Genomic DNA, 17,601 nt, shown 5'->3' with positions numbered 1-17,601 from the left:
ATATCCCCTCGCGCAGCCCAGCCCCAGCTTTGCCTCCTGGATTAATTACTGCCTCCGTTAGCCTCTGCCTGCTAAAAGCAGGCGGGGGAGACCCAGGGGCAGAGGAGGAGAAACCCGAGGCAAAGCTTTTCCCTGCGAGCTCCATCGAGCTGAGTCAGGCCCCGGGGCAGGGCTTCAGGCGAAGCGGGGCGAGGGCTGCGCACCACTTTCCCGGCCCCGCCGCCCCTCACTCGGCGAAACCGCAGGCCCCGAGACAGCGGGCACTTGCAGAGAAGTGTTTATTAAAGGCACTAAAAGCACCGTGGCTACATCAGACGCAGCCCAACCGGAGAGTGTGGGTTTGGGAGAGGCGTTTTACAGTGCTGGGACAGCGGCGGCACACGCTCTTTGGTAGGAAGCTGTTTCCGAGCCTTGCGGGGAGCCAGAGGCGGGCACGGGGGCCCTGCACCCCGGCACGGCCAGGCAGGGGGTGCTGCCCCCCGCCAGCCCCAGGGGAGCAGCAGGGAGCTGGGTGCAGGGACACAACGCACAGAGACCCCCGGCCCACAGCCATGGGAAGGCACCGCCGTGGTCTGCAACGCGGTGGGGTCGCGGCAGGCAGGGGGAGAAGAGACGGTTCTCTAACCCCACGTGCTGAGCATGAAGCAGGGAAGGTGAGGGAGAGCTCGGCAGGGGCTGGGGCTGGTCCTCGCCCGCTCAGGGATGCGCTAGGAGCGTCCCTGCCCTGGTGCCAGGGCAGGTGGGCCTCATCCAGGCAAGGGAGCAGCCCCGCTGCAGCCAGGCACCTACCCCTGACTCCAGCCCCGATGCTGAGCGGCTCAGGGGCAGCAGAGCCACGTGGCATCCCCTTCCCCGGGCTCCTAGGTCAGCCGGGGGGACATAGAAGAAGCCACCCAGCAAGAAGGGGCTCTGAGGCCGGCGCTGCCTCTGCTGGAGCCCAGCCAGGAGCTGCCAGGAAAGAGGCAGGAGCGAGGGGAAGGGGTGAGGTCCCAGCCTGGCTCCCTGGGGCAGGGGAAGGGGTGGGAGAGGAGCATGCAGGGCCAGGGGCATGCGTGGGCACAGCCGGCCTCCCGCGCCTCACACGTGGGAGAAAGCGTGGCTCTTGCACAGCGGCTTGTCCTTCTTGGAGTAGAACGTCTTCCCTTCCAGGTTGGTCTGGCAGATCTGGGGAGGAGAGCGCAGGCGGTCAGCAGGGTCCCCGGGGTCCCCTCCCACGCTCAGCCCCAGCTGCCCTCCCACTCAGCACTGGCCTCGTGCAGGCGCCAAGGAGCAGCAGGCTCAGAAGCACCGGCACAGAGCGAGGTGGGGAACAACTCGTGGACTCGGGGCCCCCGCGCTGTGGGCAGACCCCCCCCATGTGCAGCACAACCGCAGAGAGTTACGGCCCCGGCCAGCCTCCAGCCAGCACCCAGGGAGAGGAGGACGAGGCAGACGCGTGGCTCACCGCACAGACGAAGCAAGTGTCGTGCCAGCTGAACCCCAGCGCCTCCAGGAACCGGTCCCCAGCATCGATCTTGAAGTCGCAGCCGCGGCACTTGGTGCCAAACATCTTCTCGTAGTCTGCGAGCAGAGGCAGAGCCCGGGTCAGCGTTCCCCCAGACTGCGACCCCTCAGGTCCCCGTGCGGCAGGGCACAGCCTGGGGACATCTCGCTTCCAGGCCAGGCCAGGGACAAAGCTCGAGGCGCCAGGCACCCGGGGCAGGGTGTCCCCGGCCGCCACCATGCTGCGGGGAGGAGGCGAACCTCAGCTCCCAGGATGCAGCACTCGCTTTGATGTACATCCTCCGTCATCGCCGTGGCAACCCGCCAGCAATGGCACCACCCAGCAGCCGGGGAGGACGGGGACAGAGGGCTCGGGGGACACCCAGCCTTCCCTGTGGCTCCGGGAGAGCCCCGCAGCACAGGGCAGCTCACCCCGGGCTCCTGCCGCGAGGTGCCGAGCCCTGCCGGTGCCCCGGGGTGACACGTGGGGTCTCCCCGGTCCTACCTCTCTCGCAGTAGGGCTGTCCCTCCTCCATGTAGAAGGCACGGTTGCGGATGGGAGTTTTGCAGGCTGCGCAGGTGAAGCACTGCACGTGCCAGGTCATCTTCAGCGCGTGCATCACCTCCTGGAAGAGAGACGCTGTCAGCCGGGCACCCCGCACTGCAGGGGGACCCCTACCCAGGGCCAAAAGGGACAGGGGGTCCCTGGGGCAGAGGGCCAGCAGGAGGGGAAGGGGCAGAGCTGGGGACACGTAGGTGAGTGGGGAGCACGGACAGGAGGCGCGGGGCAGGCTGAGGGACACTCACCCCGGTGATCTTCTTCTTGCACTTGGCGCAGCTGGGCGCGTAGCGCGTGTCGTAGCACTTGGGGCAGAAGATGGAGCCCTTCTCCTCGAAGAAACCACCCTCATCCAGCACCTTCCTGCACTGGCAGCAGGTGAACTCCTCGGGGTGGTAGTAATGTCCCAGTGCCACCAGGTAGCGTCCCCTGCGGCGCGACAGAGCCACGTCAGCCCCGCCGGGGCCTGGCACGTGCCCAGGAGGGTGGCAGGGTGGCGGCGGGTGGCAGGGCTCACCTGATGACCTTGTTGCACTTGTAGCAGAGCGGCGTGCGGCCGAGGCCTTCGGGCGCCTGCTGGGCCGCCTGCACGATGGAGCTGCGGTTCTGCATGGGGGTCGGCGTGGCCGGCTGGCTGTGCTTGCTCAGCACCGTGCTCGTCTTGTCCGGGGCGTAGCGCTCAGCGAACGACGGGTCCACAGCCCAGGGTGGGCGGCTGGCAGGGCCAGGGGTGGCAGCGGGGGTCCTGGGGGCTGCACACACACAGAAGCCTCCTGGACGGTGCTCCCAATCCCCCTGCACCAGCCCTACCTCTGCCCCCACCCCCTCTTGCCCCGAACCCAAAGGAAACGTTTCACTCACCCAGTCCCGGCTCTGTTTTCATCGCTGCTCCCGGGGACGGATCCAACACGGAGACCTGGCTACAGAACCAGCAGTTAATCCAGCCTGCCGCGCTCACCCCCATGACACGGGCTGGCTGCCCGGCGGGCATGTGCATGCAAGCAGGGACCCCCACCCCACAGCCAGGAGCTGGCCGAGCCCCCGTGCCCGGCCGGTAGCGGGTTTGGTGCTGGGGGACGCAGCACCCCCAGGTCTGTGGCACCCAGCAGAGTAGGAGCATCGAGCTGCTGGGGTGCCGTGCCCCAGTTGTTGGGTGCTGTAGGGTGGCAGGGACCTGTAGGATTGCACACACCGCTGCAGTCCACTCAAACGTGACAGTGGCTAGGTACCCCCAGCCTCACACACAGCACCCTACAGCCAGTCTGGCGTGGGGAGCCCCGGGGCCAGCTCCAGCAGAGGCAGGGAAGGGCAGGGCCAGGCTGGTCCTGGGTGGCAGTGCCTGTGACCCCCACGGCATGCTGCCAGCACCGGGCTTGTGAGAAGCCAGGGCAAGTGAGGTCCAGAGGGGCAAGGACAGTGACAGAGAGCCAGCAGCTCTGTGCCTCTCCAGGGCAAACAGAAAAAGGAGCAGGCTATAAGAACAGGAGAATTTATTTGCTACAGAGCAAACCAGGCAGATGTGGAACCAGCACTCAAACACCAAGGCAGGAGGGAAGATGAAGTACAAAGCCAAAAGAAGAGCTGCCAACAGGCCTCCCCCAGTCCCTGCACCTTCCTTGCCTCCAGACGTGGCCTGACCCTGATGAGCCCTCATGCCTGACATCCAAACGCTGCCCAGCACCTCCCAGCACCCACAGCAAGGTTTCCAGTGCCACCACTCTCCTCTTTGCCCCAGCAGCACAAGAGGCTGTGGTACAGCTTGACCTCCCCAGCTCAGTGACAGCGGTGCCCAGCATCCTGCCCGGGACATGCAGCCCACCTTGTGCTGCGCCTCGCTGCCCACCCCTTACCTGGGCTTCCTAACAAACACATCATCATCTTCCACTGCGCGCGGCGGGGAGAGAGGAGGAGACAGAGTCAGTCGGCGGCAGAAACGGCCCCGCACAGCACGACGGAACAGAACCGGGCACCCCCTCCCTGCTGCCCCCAAACAGCCCACGCCACACGCAGGGCCACCACGGGGCCACCACGGCCAGACCCTGACACTCGGCCCCGCAGGAACTTACGGCCGTCTGTGCCCGTCAGCCGGGCCAGTTTGCGGAAGGAGCGGGACTGGGAGGTGCCGGTGCGGGGCTGCCAGTCCACAGCGTCCTCGAACAGCCGCAACTTGCCCGGGTCACAAGCGGGGGTCTCAGGGGGCTCCTCAGGCTCCATGGGCTGCCTGCGAGTGGCAGGGGCTCAGATGGCACTGACCTGCTCCTGCCCGGCCATCAGCACGGGGCAGCGCTGCCCATGGGCCCAGCACTCACCGCTGCTCCTCCGTGCCATAGAACGACACGCGGGGTCCCCTGTGGCGTTGACAAAATGGCGGCACAACAGTAAGTACTTGGGACGAGGCACAGAGCATTCGCTGTGGCTTAACCCAAGCCCCACAGTGACGCCAGCAGCTCAAGGCCCAGTCCAGCCTCCCTGCAGCCCCACACCAGTATCACTGCCTCGTGACAAGGTCCCGGAGCTGTCCTACATGTCCTGATACCCACAGCCAGGCTCTGCCAGTGCCACCAGACCCCACCGACCCGCTGTGTCCTGGATGCAGCGGTGCAGCTCAGCCTCCCCGGTGCCAGCAGTGCCCTGGGTCCTGCCGGGGCCACCTCAGCTGGGGACAGCGCATGGGGACACCCAGCACCAGGACACCCCAGACTGGGACAGCCCAGCCTGGCAGCGCGGTGCCCGGGCAGGACCCTCACAACGGGATGGGCACAGCAGTGGCCGAGTGCCGGCGGTGCCCATCGCAAAGGAGAGCACAGAGCGGGTGCTGCAGCTCAGTGACCACCTCGGCTCTGCAGACACAGAAAGGACAGTGAGGGGCAGGGAGCAAGGAGGTGGCAGGACAGAAGACACAGTGGGAAGGTGAATGGGCTGGGGCTGAGCCCCAGCACTGTGGGCCCCATGGCTTGTGCTGTGCCCCGCAGCCCACCCCTTACCTGGGCTTCCTAACAAGCTCCTCATTGTGATCCTCCACTGAGGGCAGCCAGAGAGAAAGGAGGAGACAGAGTCAGTCGGGGACAGCCATGGCCCCACACAGCACAACAGAACGGAACCAGGCATCCCCTCCCTGCTGCCCCGAACCAGTCCCGCAGCACTACCACATGGCCCTGCACAGCCCACACCACACGCAGGAACACCACGGGGCCACCACGGCCAGACCCTGACACTCGGCCCCGCAGGAACTTACGGCCGTCTGTGCCCGTCAGCCGGGCCAGTTTGCGGAAGGAGCGGGACTGGGAGGTGCCGGTGCGGGGCTGCCAGTCCTCAGCGTCCTCGATCAGCCGCAACTTGCCCGGGTCACACGCGGGGGTCTCGGGGGGCTCCACGGGCTGCAGGGGCTGCCTGCGAGTGGCAGGGGCAGGCACTCAGCCGGTACTGTCCTGCTCCTGCCCCTGTCCAGACAGCAGCACGGGGCAGAGCTGCCCAAGGGCCTGACACATACTGAACCTTACAGCCCAGCACTCACCGCTGCTCCACTGTGCCACAGAAGGACCCACGGGAATCCCTGTGGCGTTGAGAAAATGGTGGCACAACAGTAAACGCTTGGCACATGGCACGGAGCATTTCCCTGGCCTATCCCCACCCCACAGCGATGCCAGCTGCCCTTGCACCCATGCCGCCTCCCAGCTTGGGGACCCAGTGGTCACAACGCCAAGGCAGGAGGGATCACAGAAATGGGAAGGCACAAGAGGTGCCACCAGCGTGAGGGGACAGACCTGCCCCAGCTCTGCAGGGCACAGCCTCCCCAGCCCCTGCTCCATTCCTGACATGGCCCCAGCCCCACGGAGCAGCCAGCAGTGCTAAGCAGCTCTGCCTGGCCCCTGCAGCCCCACAGGAACCTCACGGGCTCTTCTGACAGGAACCCCAGCATTGCCCAGCACCTCCCAGCACCCACACCAAGGTTTCCAGTGCCACCACTCTCCTCTTTGCCCCAGCAGCACAAGAGGCTGCGGTACAGCTTGACCTCCCCAGCTCAGTGACAGCGGTGCCCGGAACATGCAGCCAGCAGCTCGTGCTGCACCCCGCTGCCCACCCCTTACCTGGGCTTCCTAACAAACACATCATCATCTTCCACTGCGCGCAGCGGGGAGAGAGGAGGAGACAGAGTCAGTCGGCGGCAGCCACGGCCCCACACGGCACGACAGAACAAAACCAGGCACCCCCTCCCTGCTGCCCCCGAACAGCCCCGCAGCACCACCACAGGGCCCATGCCACACACAGGGCCACCACAGGGCCACCAGAGCCAGACCCCGATGCTCAGCCCCGCAGGAACTTACGGCCGTCTGTGCCCGTCAGCCGGGCCAGTTTGCGGAAGGAGCGGGACTGGGAGGTGCCGGTGCGGGGCTGCCAGTCCACAGCGTCCTCGAACAGCCGCAACTTGCCCGGGTCACACGCGGGGGTCTCGGGGGGCTCCTCAGGCTCCACGGGCTGCCTGCGAGTGGCAGGGGCTCAGATGGCACTGACCTGCCCCTACCCCTGCCCAGACGGTGGCACAGGGCAGAGCTGTCCAAAGGCCCAGCACACACCGACCCTTGGCACGGCATGGCACTCACCACTGCTCCTCTGTGCCATAGAACGACCCACGGGAATCCCTGCGGCGTCGAGAAAATGGCAGCACAACAGTAAATGCTTGGCATGCCGCACAGAGCATTCCCCACGACTTAACCCAAGCCCCACTGTGACGCCAGCAGCACTAGGCCCAGTCCAGCCTCCCTGCAGCCCCACACCAGTATCATTGCCTCGTGACAAGGTCCCGGTGCTGTCCTGCACATCTCGATGCCCACAGCCAGGCTCTGCCAGTGCCACCAGACCCCACCGACCCGCTGTGTCCTGGATGCAGCGGTGCAGCTCAGCCTCCCCGGTGCCAGCAGTGCCCTGGGTCCTGCCGGGGCCATCTCAGCTGGGGACAGCGCATGGGGACACCCAGCACCAGGACAACTGGATGGGGACAGCCCAGCCTGGCAGCGCGGTGCCCGGGCAGGACCCTCACAATGGGATGGGCACAGCAGAGCCGAGTGCCGGCGGTGCCTGTCACGGAGGAGAGCACAGAGCGGGTGCTGCAGCTCAGTGACCACCTCGGCTCTGCAGACACAGAAAGGACAGTGAGGGGCAGGGAGCAAGGAGGTGGCAGGACAGGACATGACAGAGTGGGAATGTAAATGGGCTGGGGGCTGAGCCAGCCCCATGGCCAGGAGCTCATGCTGCACCCCATTGCCCACCCCTTACCTGGGCTTCCTAACAAGCTCCTCATTGTGATCCTCCACTGAGGGCAGCCAGAGAGAAAGGAGGAGACGGAGTCAGTTGGCAGCAGCCACGGCCCCGCACAGCACGACGGAACAGAACCGGGCACCCCCTCCCTGCTGCCCCTGAACCAGCCCACACCACACGCAGGGACACCACGGGGCCACCACGGCCAGACCCTGACACTCGGCCCCGCAGGAACTTACGGCCGTCTGTGCCCGTCAGCCGGGCCAGTTTGCGGAAGGAGCGGGACTGGGAGGTGCCGGTGCGGGGCTGCCAGTCCTCAGCGTCCTCGATCAGCCTCAACTTGCCCGGGTCACACGCGGGGGTCTCGGGGGGCTCCACGGGCTGCAGGGGCTGCCTGCAAGTGGCAGGGGCAGGTGCTCAGCTGGCACCGTCCTGTTCCTACCCCTACCCAGCCGGCAGCATGGGGCAGAGCTGCCAAGGGCCCAACACACGCCGAACCTTACAACAGCCCAGCACTCACCGCTGCTCCACTGTGCCATAGAATGACCCGCGGGAATCCCTGTGGCGGCAAGGAAATGGTGGCACAACGGTAAATGTTTTGCGCACAGCACTGAGCACTCCCCCGGCTTATCCCCAGCCCACCAAAGATGCTGGCAGCACTTGTCCCAAAACAGCCACAAGGAAGCCCGATGGGCTCCCTTGCCTGAAGTCCCGGTGCTGCCTCATACCTCCCTGCTGCCAGTGCCCCCAGACCCCACCGACCCGCTGCGTCCTGGATGCAGCGGTGCAGCTCAGCCTCCCCAGTGCCAGCAGTGCCCTGGGTCCTGCCGGGGACACATGCATGGGGACACCCAGCACCAGGACACCCCAGCTGGGAACAGCCCACTATCAGGACACCTGGATGGGGACAGCCCAGCCTGGCAGCGCAGTGCTGGGGCAGGACCCTCATGACAGGACGGGCACAGCAGTGGCTGAGTAGCGGCAGTACCCATCATGGGCAGGGAGCAAGGAGGTGGCAGGACAGAAGACACAGTGGGAGGGAGAATGGGCTGGGGGCCAAGCCCCGACACCATGGGCCCCATGGCCAGGAGCTCATGCTGCACCCCGCTGCCCACCCCTTACCTGGGCTTCCTAACAAGCTCCTCATCGTGATCCTCCACTGAGGGCAGCCAGAGAGAAAGGAGGAGACAGAGTCAGTCGGCGGCAGCCACGGCCCCACACAGCACGACACAACGGAACCAGGCATCCCCTCCCTGCTGCCCCCAAACCAGCCCCGAGGCACCACCACGTGCCGACACAGGGCCACCACGGGGCCACCATGGCCAGACCCTGACACTCGGCCCCGCACCCAGGGCCAGCTCTGGGCACCAGGGCCCGCAGGAACTTACGGCCGTCTGTGCCCGTCAGCCGGGCCAGTTTGCGGAAGGAGCGGGACTGGGAGGTGCCGGTGCGGGGCTGCCAGTCCTCAGCATCCTCGATCAGCCGCAACTTGCCCGGGTCGCGCGTGGGGGTCCCAGGGGAGTGCAGGGGCTGGCTGCGAGTGACAGGGGCAGGGACTCAGCTGGCACTGACCTGCCCCTGCTTCTGACAGCCAGCGGCACGGGGCAGTGCTGACAGGGGCCGGGCATACATCAACCCCCAGCACAGCCCGGCACTCACCACTCCTCCTCGGTACCCCAGAATGACACACGAGGACCCCTGCGGCGGCAAGAAAATGACGGCACAACGGTAAATCGCTGGCATGTGGCCGAGCATTCCCAAAGGCTTGTCCGCAGCCCCATGGTGACGCCAGCAGCACTCGCTCAATTCCAGCTCCCCCACAGCCCCTCACCACGATCACAGGATTTCGTGCCCGAGGTCCAGACGATGCCCAGCACCTCCCTACACCCACAGCCAGGCTCTGCCAGTGCCACCAGACCCCACCGACCCGCTGCGTCCTGGATGCAGCGGTGCAGCTCAGCCTCCCCGGTGCCAGCAGTGCCCTGGGTCCTGCCGGGGACACACGCACGGGGACACCCAGCACCAGGACACCCCAGACTGGGACAGCCCAGCGCCCGGGCAGGACCCTCACAACAGGACGGGCACAGCAGTGGCCGAGTGCCGGCGGTGCCCATCGCAAAGGAGAGCACAGAGCGGGTGCTGCAGCTCAGTGACCACCTCGGCTCTGCAGGCACAGAGAAGACAGAGAGGGGCAGGGAGCAAGGAGGTGGCAGGACAGAAGACACAGTGGGAGGGAGAAGGGGCTGGGGGCCGAGCCCAGGCACTGCGGGCCCCATAGCTTGTGCTGTGCCCCACAGCCCACCCCTTACCTGGGCTTCCTAACAAGCTCCTCATCGTGATCCTCCACTGAGGGCAGCCAGAGAGAAAGGAGGAGACAGAGTCAGTCAGGGACAGCCACGGCCCCGCACAGCACGACGGAACAGAACCAGGCATCCCCTCCCTGCTGCCCCGAACCAGCCCCGCGGCACCACCACGTGCCCACACCACACGCAGGGACATCACGGGGCCACCATGGCTACAAACCGATGCCACCTCAACCCGCATCCAGGGCCTGTTCTGGGCACCCCGGGCAGCCGGCAAGCACCAGGTCCCGCAGGAACTTACGGCTGTCTGTGCCCGTCAGCTGGGCCAGTTTGAGGAAGGAGCGGGACTGGGTGTTGGTGTTGCGGGGCTGCCAGTCCTCAGAGTCCTCGATCAGATGCAACTTGCTGGGGTCATATACAGGGGTAGTGGGGTGCTGCGGCGGCTGCCTGCGAGCGACAGGGGCGGGCGTTCAGCTGGCACCGTCCTGTCCCTGCCTGGCTGGCGGCATGGGGCAGCGCTGCCCACGTCCCATCCCCACCACTGCTCCACAGACCCATGGGGATCCCCACAGCATCACCACCTCCCCGAGGCCACCCCATACCTCTGCAGGTTCACAACAGCAGCACAACAGCAAGTATTTGACACACCAAATACGCACGTCCTCCCCACCCCTTACGTATCGTCCACATAGGAAGGGCCCACTAAGGACGTCTTCTCAGCACTCATTTTCCATCTCTGCTGTTTGAGGCTGGCCCTAAAGGCCAGGAGGAGAGAGGACAGGGCAAGAGAAAGCCAAGATCAAAACCACACACAGGGGAGCAGTATGGGAGCCTGGCAAACACCTGCGGTGCTATGGGCAGGGTGCACAGCGCAGCTTTCCACATGCTGGAGAGAAAAGGGACCAGGTGCGAGGACACCCCAGTGCCCTCACAGCCAGCACCTCTCAGGACAACTTAATGCCAGGAGAGACCCACGTGGCCCAAGTAGAGTGTGCTGCCAGCACGGTGACTCCGAGCCACCAGGCTAACCCTGCCCCAGGTGTGCGGGGCACCAGCAGGGGACTAACAGGGCAAGAGGCATGCAGGAAGGCTAGAGAGAGCAGGCAAAAGGCTTACTGACTTGTCAAGGCTCTGCACCTGTAGGGGAGAGGGAAAGAGAGAGGGAGGAGAGAAAGAAAGAGAAGGAAGGTGAAATTAGACCCAGAGCACCCAAGAAGTTTCCAGAGCTCACCTACAGCCTGCACCACTCCCCCTGCCACCTGCGTCCAGCTCACCCGGGGCTGGGAGCACGCTGGGCCGCAGGGACATTGCCAACAGATCCGACTGTGCCACCCTCAGCCCCCAAAACAGGCCTGGGTGCAGAGGACAGCCAGGGCCACGTCCCCCCATCACCCAGCTCCAGGGTGCCGTGGCTGCTGTGACCAGGACGGGCAGGGAGCAGCAGCTGGCCGGGCACACGGCAGCGCCGTGGAGGGCCGCAGGGCTTCCCTTTGCCAGCCTGTCCCCACAGCCCCACAGAATACCCTGGGCTGCCGATAGCGTCCATGGCAGCCACAGCCTTCCTGCCCCTCGGTGCAGGGCTGTCGCAGACACCGGTGAGTGTACTGTGATGGCTGCGCCCCATGGGGCTCCCCAAAGGCCAGCGGAGGAGGACACGTCCCCGAGCGAGGAGCAGGCGTGACTGTGTCCCCACGCGTGACGGTCCTGTTACGCAGTCTCAGCACCAGCCGTCGGGGGACCCGGCACAGGCACCATCGCCCGCTCCCACCCATGGGTGCCTGGCATGCAAGGCGCAGCGGGGCCGGGCAGCGGGGCTCCCCTGTGTTCTCGGGGAGCGGGATGGACAGCAACATACCCATTGTGCTGGGGGGTGCAGGCGGGCGCCAGGGGCACGTACGTCACGGGTTTCGTCACCAGCCCGGGCCGTGGGTTCGGAGGCGAGCCGGCCCCAAAGGGCCGAGCTGTTTTGTTGAGGGCGGTGCTGGGAGCGAAGTTATATTTCGGGGGCTCAGAGCAGGGGAGTGAGTCCTGAGCGAGACAAAACACACAGACACGGGCTCACACGTCAAGCAGCATGCAAGGGGCAGCCCTGGGCCAGGAAGCGCAGCGGGCAGCCAGGTGGAAAAGCTGGGCTTGTCCTCGCCTGCAGGCCCTCGTAGCCACACACACCCGGGCACACAAACACGGACAGCACGTGAGCTTCGGGCACCGGGCTCTGCCAGCCAGGTCCCCTCTCCGCAGGGCATCCAGCCCAGGGACACCAGGCTGCACACCCGTCCCGAGGGTTGCTGCAGGATTAGTAAGTGCCCCGCACACTCGCTGCCCCGCGGCGGGGCCGGGCATGCACACGCGCTGCTCGCAACCATCCCGCGGCACAAAGCGGAAGGCATGCAGGTGGCTTCTGTCCAGGAGCTGCTGGCCCTGGCTCTGCCTCCCCGTGCAGCAGCTGGAGGGAGGGAGTTCTGTGCCAGGGAGCTCCAGCACCAGCAAACGTAGGGCCCAAAGGCCTTGCTGCTGCTGCATGGTCCCTCCGCACCCTTGCCCTCACCCAGGACCAGTGGCGGCAGCTGGGGACTGGGCACCCACAGGGCAGGTCCTGCTCTCCCCGATCTCTTGTGTCCCTAGGGCTCAGAGCCGCCATACCAGCCCTCCAAACACACCCCGGTCCCCAAGAAGCCTTTGGGCCCCAGGAGCAAAGTCCGCTCCTCCGGATAAGCTCGGAGACTTCCCCACCCCCAGCTCGGGGCCGAGCTGCTGCAGGCAGCGACGCAGCAACACCTACCTTCTGCGGCTTCCCCAGGTGGTTCTGGGCTCTGCAAGAGAGGAGACAGTGAGGCAGGTGCTGCACGGGCCCAGCAGCCATCCCACCCCCCCGACAGGACCGAAGGGGTGCTGACACCCAAGGGAGCCATGGCCGGCCAGCACTGCCCCACAGGCAGAGGTCAGGGCTTGGAGCCGGGGTTGCTGCAGCCGGGGCGAGCCCCATGCAGCCAAGCAGAGCCCTCAGACCCAGCTGGGGCTGCAGGAGCTGCCTGACGCTGCCCTGGGGCAGCAGGACCAGAGGGAGCAACGGGCAGAGGGCCCCAGCTTGGCTCCGGTCACACCAGCACCCCGTATTTGCGGGCCCCACAAGCCCCTACCTGCTCAGCGTGAGGCAGAGCCTGTCCCCGCAGGCACGGATCCTGTTCTGGGCCTCGATATGCGTCATGGCGCTGGTGCTCTCCCCGTCGATGTACAGCACCCAGTCGCCCACTCCCACGCCAGCCTGGGCCGCCTTCCCGCCCGGAGTCAGCTGCAGGACAGAGAGCGTCAGGGGGAGCTGGCCAGCCCGGCGGAGGGATGATCTTGTCCCCGTGAGAGCCAGGGACAAGGTCAGCCAGGCTCTGCCGAGCCAGGCACAGGACAACCCTCGGAGTCCCTTGTCCCATTTTAGGACAGCCTCTCCCCCCTGCAGCACGGTGCTGCAGCAGTGCGGGGCCAGAGCAGCACCGGGCCTGACACAGGGACCCCCAGACCACCCCACATTCCCCGTTTCATTAACCCAGAGCAGCCTTTTCCTCGCTGCAGCAGCCAAGCACTAACCCCAGACGCTGCCCTGAGGCACAGCGCAGCTGGGGGCTGTGCCAGCACCCCGGGGACAGCGCCGTCCCCATCTGTCCCCATGCCCACAGGGAGCCCTGCGGAGAGCCCGGGCTTTCCAGGCGATGCCCGTCGGCAGAGGCCGCGCTGGCTCTGCCTCACTCCCTGAGGTGTCGGGGCTGGAAGCGAGCGGGGTGAGTCAGGGCCCATCACGCAGCCCACGTCCCACCCCTCGGGGCCGCAAACCACAGGCGTTCTCCCAGCCTGGAGCTGGGGCTGTGGGGCACGGGGGGACAGACCCTGCGTCCCCCCAGCCAGGCCGCGCTCCTGTGCCCTTCGGACCCCTCACCCGGCTCAGCTACGGGGCTGGGACGTGCCTGGATCGCCCCCACCGGCCCTAAGCACCCTCTGCTCCTGCTGGGGATGCGCAGCCGAGGGGCGAGCAGGGAGCAGGCCCCAGCGCCGCTGCAGGCAGCTCCCAGGCACTGACAGACAGACAGTCAGTCAGACAGACAGACGTGGGCAGGCTGCAGCCATTCCTGCTCCTCCAGCGCGGAAGAACTCAAGGCGCTTGGATTTGGACCAAGTATTTCCTCAAGCCCTGTTCGACATGAACATAAAAGGAGCGAGCCAGATTCCCAGCGCTGTCAGAGGGCTGGAAAATCCCTGCCGCCGAGCATCAGGGCCCTCCTCGCCCATGCGCAGAGCCCGGCCCGCCCTGGGCGCAGCGCTCCCTGCCCCAGGTACTTCGACCCCCCTGCGGCAGGCCGACTCCTGCCCCCGGTGCCGGGAACGGCCCAGCTCCACCTGCACCTCGCCGCCGTCCCCAGAAGGGACACGGGCGTCCCCCGCGGTGTTTGGGACAGGAGGATGCTCCCGGCCGGCTCCCGGCCACTCCTGCAAGCCCCGGCTTGCTGCCCTCGGGGCTGGGAAGGAGCGTGGCTGCGTGGGTTTGGAGGCAGGAGCTGGGAGAGGTTTTCGCACGGCTGCCCGGGGAGGGGGAGCGCGGCAGGCTGTGTCCCGGCACGCCCAGCCCACGCCAGCACCACGCCAGGAAGCCCCTCCTGCAGATGCCAGCTCAGCCGGGCTCGGGGCTCGGCCAGGAGCTGCTCTGGCCTTCCCGTTTCCTGCCCCCTGGGCTAAAGCTCCTGCCCTGGTTTCCTTCCTCCCCTCTCCGCCCAGCCAGGCCTTTGTTCCCCGCACCTTCGGGTGCCACCGGGCGGCCTCCCTGCAGGGCTCCGCATCTCACCAGCAAGGTGAGCCTGGCACAAGCAGCATCCCTCTCACCCGCAGCACCCAGGCCTCTCCTCTTCCCCACTGGCACGCTCCAGGACATGCCACGCAGCACCCGCTGCTGCCCCTACCTCAGCCCTGCCACCAGCCCACGGATCCGCTCCTTGGGGACACCTCGCAGCCGAGGCGTCGGGACCCCACAGAGCCACCAGCACGCTCCAGGCGGTACCTTCAGGGCCGGGAGCAGCTCCGGGGTGCAGAGCAGTGCACAGGGTCACGCCGCCCCATCAGACAGCACCCGCCCCCCTGCGACACAGCCCAGCATTGCCACAGGGCCCCCCCGAAGCTGGCTGTGTCCCCTGGGAACGTCCTCATTGCTCCTCACCCCGCCACTGCCCAGCCCCAGGCTCCTCAGGAGCCGCTTGCAGCCCCAGCGCCTCCGCCCTGGGCCCCACGCACCGCTCTGCCCTGCCCTGCCTTTCCCGAGCCCCTGCAGCGGGGCTGGCCTGCGCGCACATCGCCTCTTGCTTCACAAGGCCCCTGCCCTAGGCCCTCGGAGGCTCCTCCGTCTGATCAGACCCTTTGTTAAGCGCTGGCTCGCAGCCAAGAGAAACATTTTTTAGAGAATAAACTCGCCGAAGCCGTCTCTGCGCTCGGCGAGGATCGGCTGGCCCCAGGGCAGCGGTGCCAGCGATTGCAGGCTCGCACGGTGCCCCCCAGGTGGGAGCTGCGTGCTGGGCGCTGCGGACACCCCCGCCTCGGGGACGGGCACCCAGCGCCAAGGCTGGTGCCGGGGGCAGGCCCCCACGCTGCGCCCGGTGCCGCCGGCGCGGCCGTCCTCGGAGAAGCAGCCTCCTGTGCCAGCTGCCCGAGCGTCAGCAGCACGGGCGGTGCAGGCGCATTCCGAGGCTTATAAGGCAATTTTGTGGCCGGAGCTGCTGCTAGCACCCGTGGGCCAGGCCACCCAGGGACAGGGACCCACACGCACCCAGGGGCCAGACCTGGCCTCGGTGAGCATCACGCCGGGGGAAGCTCGCACCAGGTGCCCCGGGCAGGAGCAGCGGGCAGCACAACAGCTCGTGCGTGTTTGTGCTCAGGAAATGGGCTGGTTTTGTAGATGGGACGTGTCCCCTGCCAGCAGGACTGCAGCCTCGGGCAGACAGGGCGAGTGCCCTGCACAAACTGGGCCCCAGGACGGTGAGCACGGTGTCGCGGTGCGGATCGGAGCCGGTCCGTGGCTCAGACGCATCGAGAGCAGCCGCCCTCCCCCTGCACGGGGCTCGCTCCGGAAGAGGCCTCCCCTGCCTCCCCCAGCAGCCAGGATGACTCTGCAGAGGCTGAGCAGCACTGCACAGCGCTGCTGCGGTTCCCTGCCCGGAACACCCCCAGCACACACACACACCCCCTGCCAGAGCAGAGCTGATAAGGCGGCTCCGAGGAGGCTAAGCAGAGCCAGGCAGGGCCGGGCACAGCGCTCCCGGGGCCCCAGCTCGCCCGCATCCCCCATACGGCTCTGCCTTGGCTTCCTGGGTGCAGCGGCCATGATCTCCAACCCACAGAGAGGGAGAACGGGCCACAACGGCGCTTGGCTTCTCTTACCCTAGAGATGGAGAGCGGCATGCTGAAATCCTTCCCTCCCTGCAGCCTGAACCCCCAGGGCGCCGGCCCGTTGAGCATCACCTTGTAGGACTCCATGTCGCCCATCTCTGCAAGGGAAGAGGGTGTGAGCCCGGCGGTGCGCGACGTGGGAACGGCGTGGGGAGAGCAGCCGAGGAGGGGGCCTGGCAGGACGGGGCAGGAGGAGACAGGTCACGTTTCCAGCAGCAGCTCCACCCCGACCATCCCACACTGTGGTTACCGACGCACCCCAAATCCATCAGCATCTCCGACAGCAGCGCCAGAGCCGAGGGGCCCAGGCGAACGCTGACGGGCACCAGGGAGCCAGACGGGCTCTGCCCTCCCTCTCCCAAACCTGGGACAGGTTCTCCCTCGCAGCACCCCAGAACCCCCGAGGCCGTTTCAGACAGCGGAGAGGCGGCAGCTGGCAGGGCCGGGAACCAGAAGCTTTTTTGCCGGCTGGATGAGCAGCACGGGAGCCTCGCGATGCCCCGCGAGGTGGCTGGCAGCGCTGGCGCTCCGGCAGCTGGCTGAGCAGACACTACCTGGGAGCGAGCCCATCTCCGCACGCAGCGCCGGGGCTTGGGGCAGGGAATCCCAGCGCATCCCTGCCCGCCAGCACCGCGCTGACAGCTGTCAGCCGGCCAAGCCACGGGGCACTCGGGCCAGCCCTGGCCGCGCCTCGCTTCAGAAGAGCCGCGATGCCCTTTCCGAGCCCTGAACGCATGGAATGGGACCGGGACGGGCTGGGCTCTGGCTGCCTCTCCCCACGCCTCGCCCGGGGCTGGAGGCTGGGGGCCGGGGGCCGCCGTGCCCCGGCTCCCCCCGGGCCTAACCCGGGCTATATAAGGCGTGTAAGCTGACACCCGGCGGCTCCCTCTCGCCGAGGCTGGGTGCAGGCTGCGTGTCAGACATTCCCCGGGTCAGACATTCCCCGGCACGCAGCAGCCGCGCAGACCCCAGCGAGGCGCTGCCTTCGCCGGGGCGGGGAAGGGGGGGACAAGCTGGGGTCCCCGGCAGCACCGGGGGTCGGGGGGGGGGGGGGGGGCTGGCAGCCCCGGGCTGGGGGCTGGCGGGGCTGGGGGAGCGGGGGGGGGGGGTGAGGTGGGAGCCCCCCCCCTCTATTCGTGCGTCCTACTGGAAGATGGGCACAGCCACGTCCCATGGGGTCACCCGCACCCCGGGCACCTGCTGCTGGGGGGCTGCGGGGCTGAGCCTCCCCCCGCCCCACCGGGACCCCCCCCGCCCCCTGGGGAGCCCCCCCGCCCACGGGGACCCCCCGTTCCCCTCCGCAGCCCCCCGCCCCCATGCCGGGAGCCCTGCCCTGCCCCTCCCCGCCCCAACCACCCGCTTTCCCCCACCCTCAGACCCTCAGCCCCCCAACCCAGCCCCCACCCCCTTTAGAAGCGGCAGCCCCCCCCCCGCACTCACCCGCGGCCGGGCCGGCCCCCGGGGGGAGCGGGGCCGCAGGGCTGTGGCCGCAGCGGGCGAGCGGAGCGCAGCGGGGCCGGCGGACGCGGGACTCGAACCCGGGGACCGCCCCCCGCCCGCCCCGCCGCGCCTTATATAGGG

The 17,601-nt window shown here is 67.5% G+C and overlaps 1 protein-coding gene and 1 long non-coding RNA gene across 13 annotated transcripts in view; one reads left to right on the top strand and one right to left on the bottom strand.

Moving 5' to 3' along the window:
- Positions 1–796, top strand: part of LOC136786353 (uncharacterized) — a 6,685-nt gene extending 5,889 nt beyond the window's left edge. For all 4 annotated transcript variants that reach the window (XR_010824808.1, XR_010824810.1, XR_010824809.1 and 1 more), the window contains exon 4: positions 62–796. This is a non-coding gene — a long non-coding RNA (uncharacterized lncRNA). The remainder of the gene's footprint in view (positions 1–61) is intronic.
- Positions 262–17,597, bottom strand: PDLIM7 (PDZ and LIM domain 7). 9 transcript variants are annotated; one of them, XM_066976991.1, is made up of 28 exons: positions 17,461–17,597; positions 16,012–16,118; positions 12,741–12,892; positions 12,383–12,413; positions 11,456–11,628; positions 9,902–10,047; positions 9,607–9,643; positions 8,957–8,995; positions 8,686–8,831; positions 8,420–8,456; positions 7,818–7,856; positions 7,537–7,691; positions 7,316–7,352; positions 6,643–6,681; positions 6,367–6,521; positions 6,130–6,163; positions 5,556–5,594; positions 5,277–5,431; positions 5,026–5,062; positions 4,351–4,389; positions 4,108–4,262; positions 3,892–3,925; positions 2,903–2,961; positions 2,559–2,793; positions 2,290–2,470; positions 1,988–2,108; positions 1,445–1,560; positions 262–1,164 (listed from the first exon to the last, which is right to left on the bottom strand). In XM_066976991.1, the coding sequence occupies exons 2-28, from the start codon at positions 16,114–16,116 to the stop codon at positions 1,078–1,080; spliced, it is 2,583 nt and encodes an 860-aa protein (XP_066833092.1). In that variant the 5' UTR covers positions 16,117–16,118; positions 17,461–17,597; the 3' UTR covers positions 262–1,077. The 9 variants fall into 9 exon arrangements, with proteins under 9 accessions (XP_066833092.1, XP_066833094.1, XP_066833093.1 ...); XM_066976993.1 differs by lacking the exon at positions 11,456–11,628 and adding an exon at positions 10,721–10,737; XM_066976992.1 differs by having other exon boundaries at positions 16,012–16,193; positions 17,461–17,577.
- Between the last annotated feature and the right edge of the window lie 4 nt (positions 17,598–17,601).

The sequence above is a fragment of the Anser cygnoides genome, chromosome 14, assembly GCF_040182565.1.
Source record: "Anser cygnoides isolate HZ-2024a breed goose chromosome 14, Taihu_goose_T2T_genome, whole genome shotgun sequence".
Lineage (NCBI taxonomy): Eukaryota > Metazoa > Chordata > Aves > Anseriformes > Anatidae > Anser > Anser cygnoides.
Note: the sequence above shows the minus strand (reverse complement) of the source record. Positions and strands in the feature narration are given on the sequence as shown.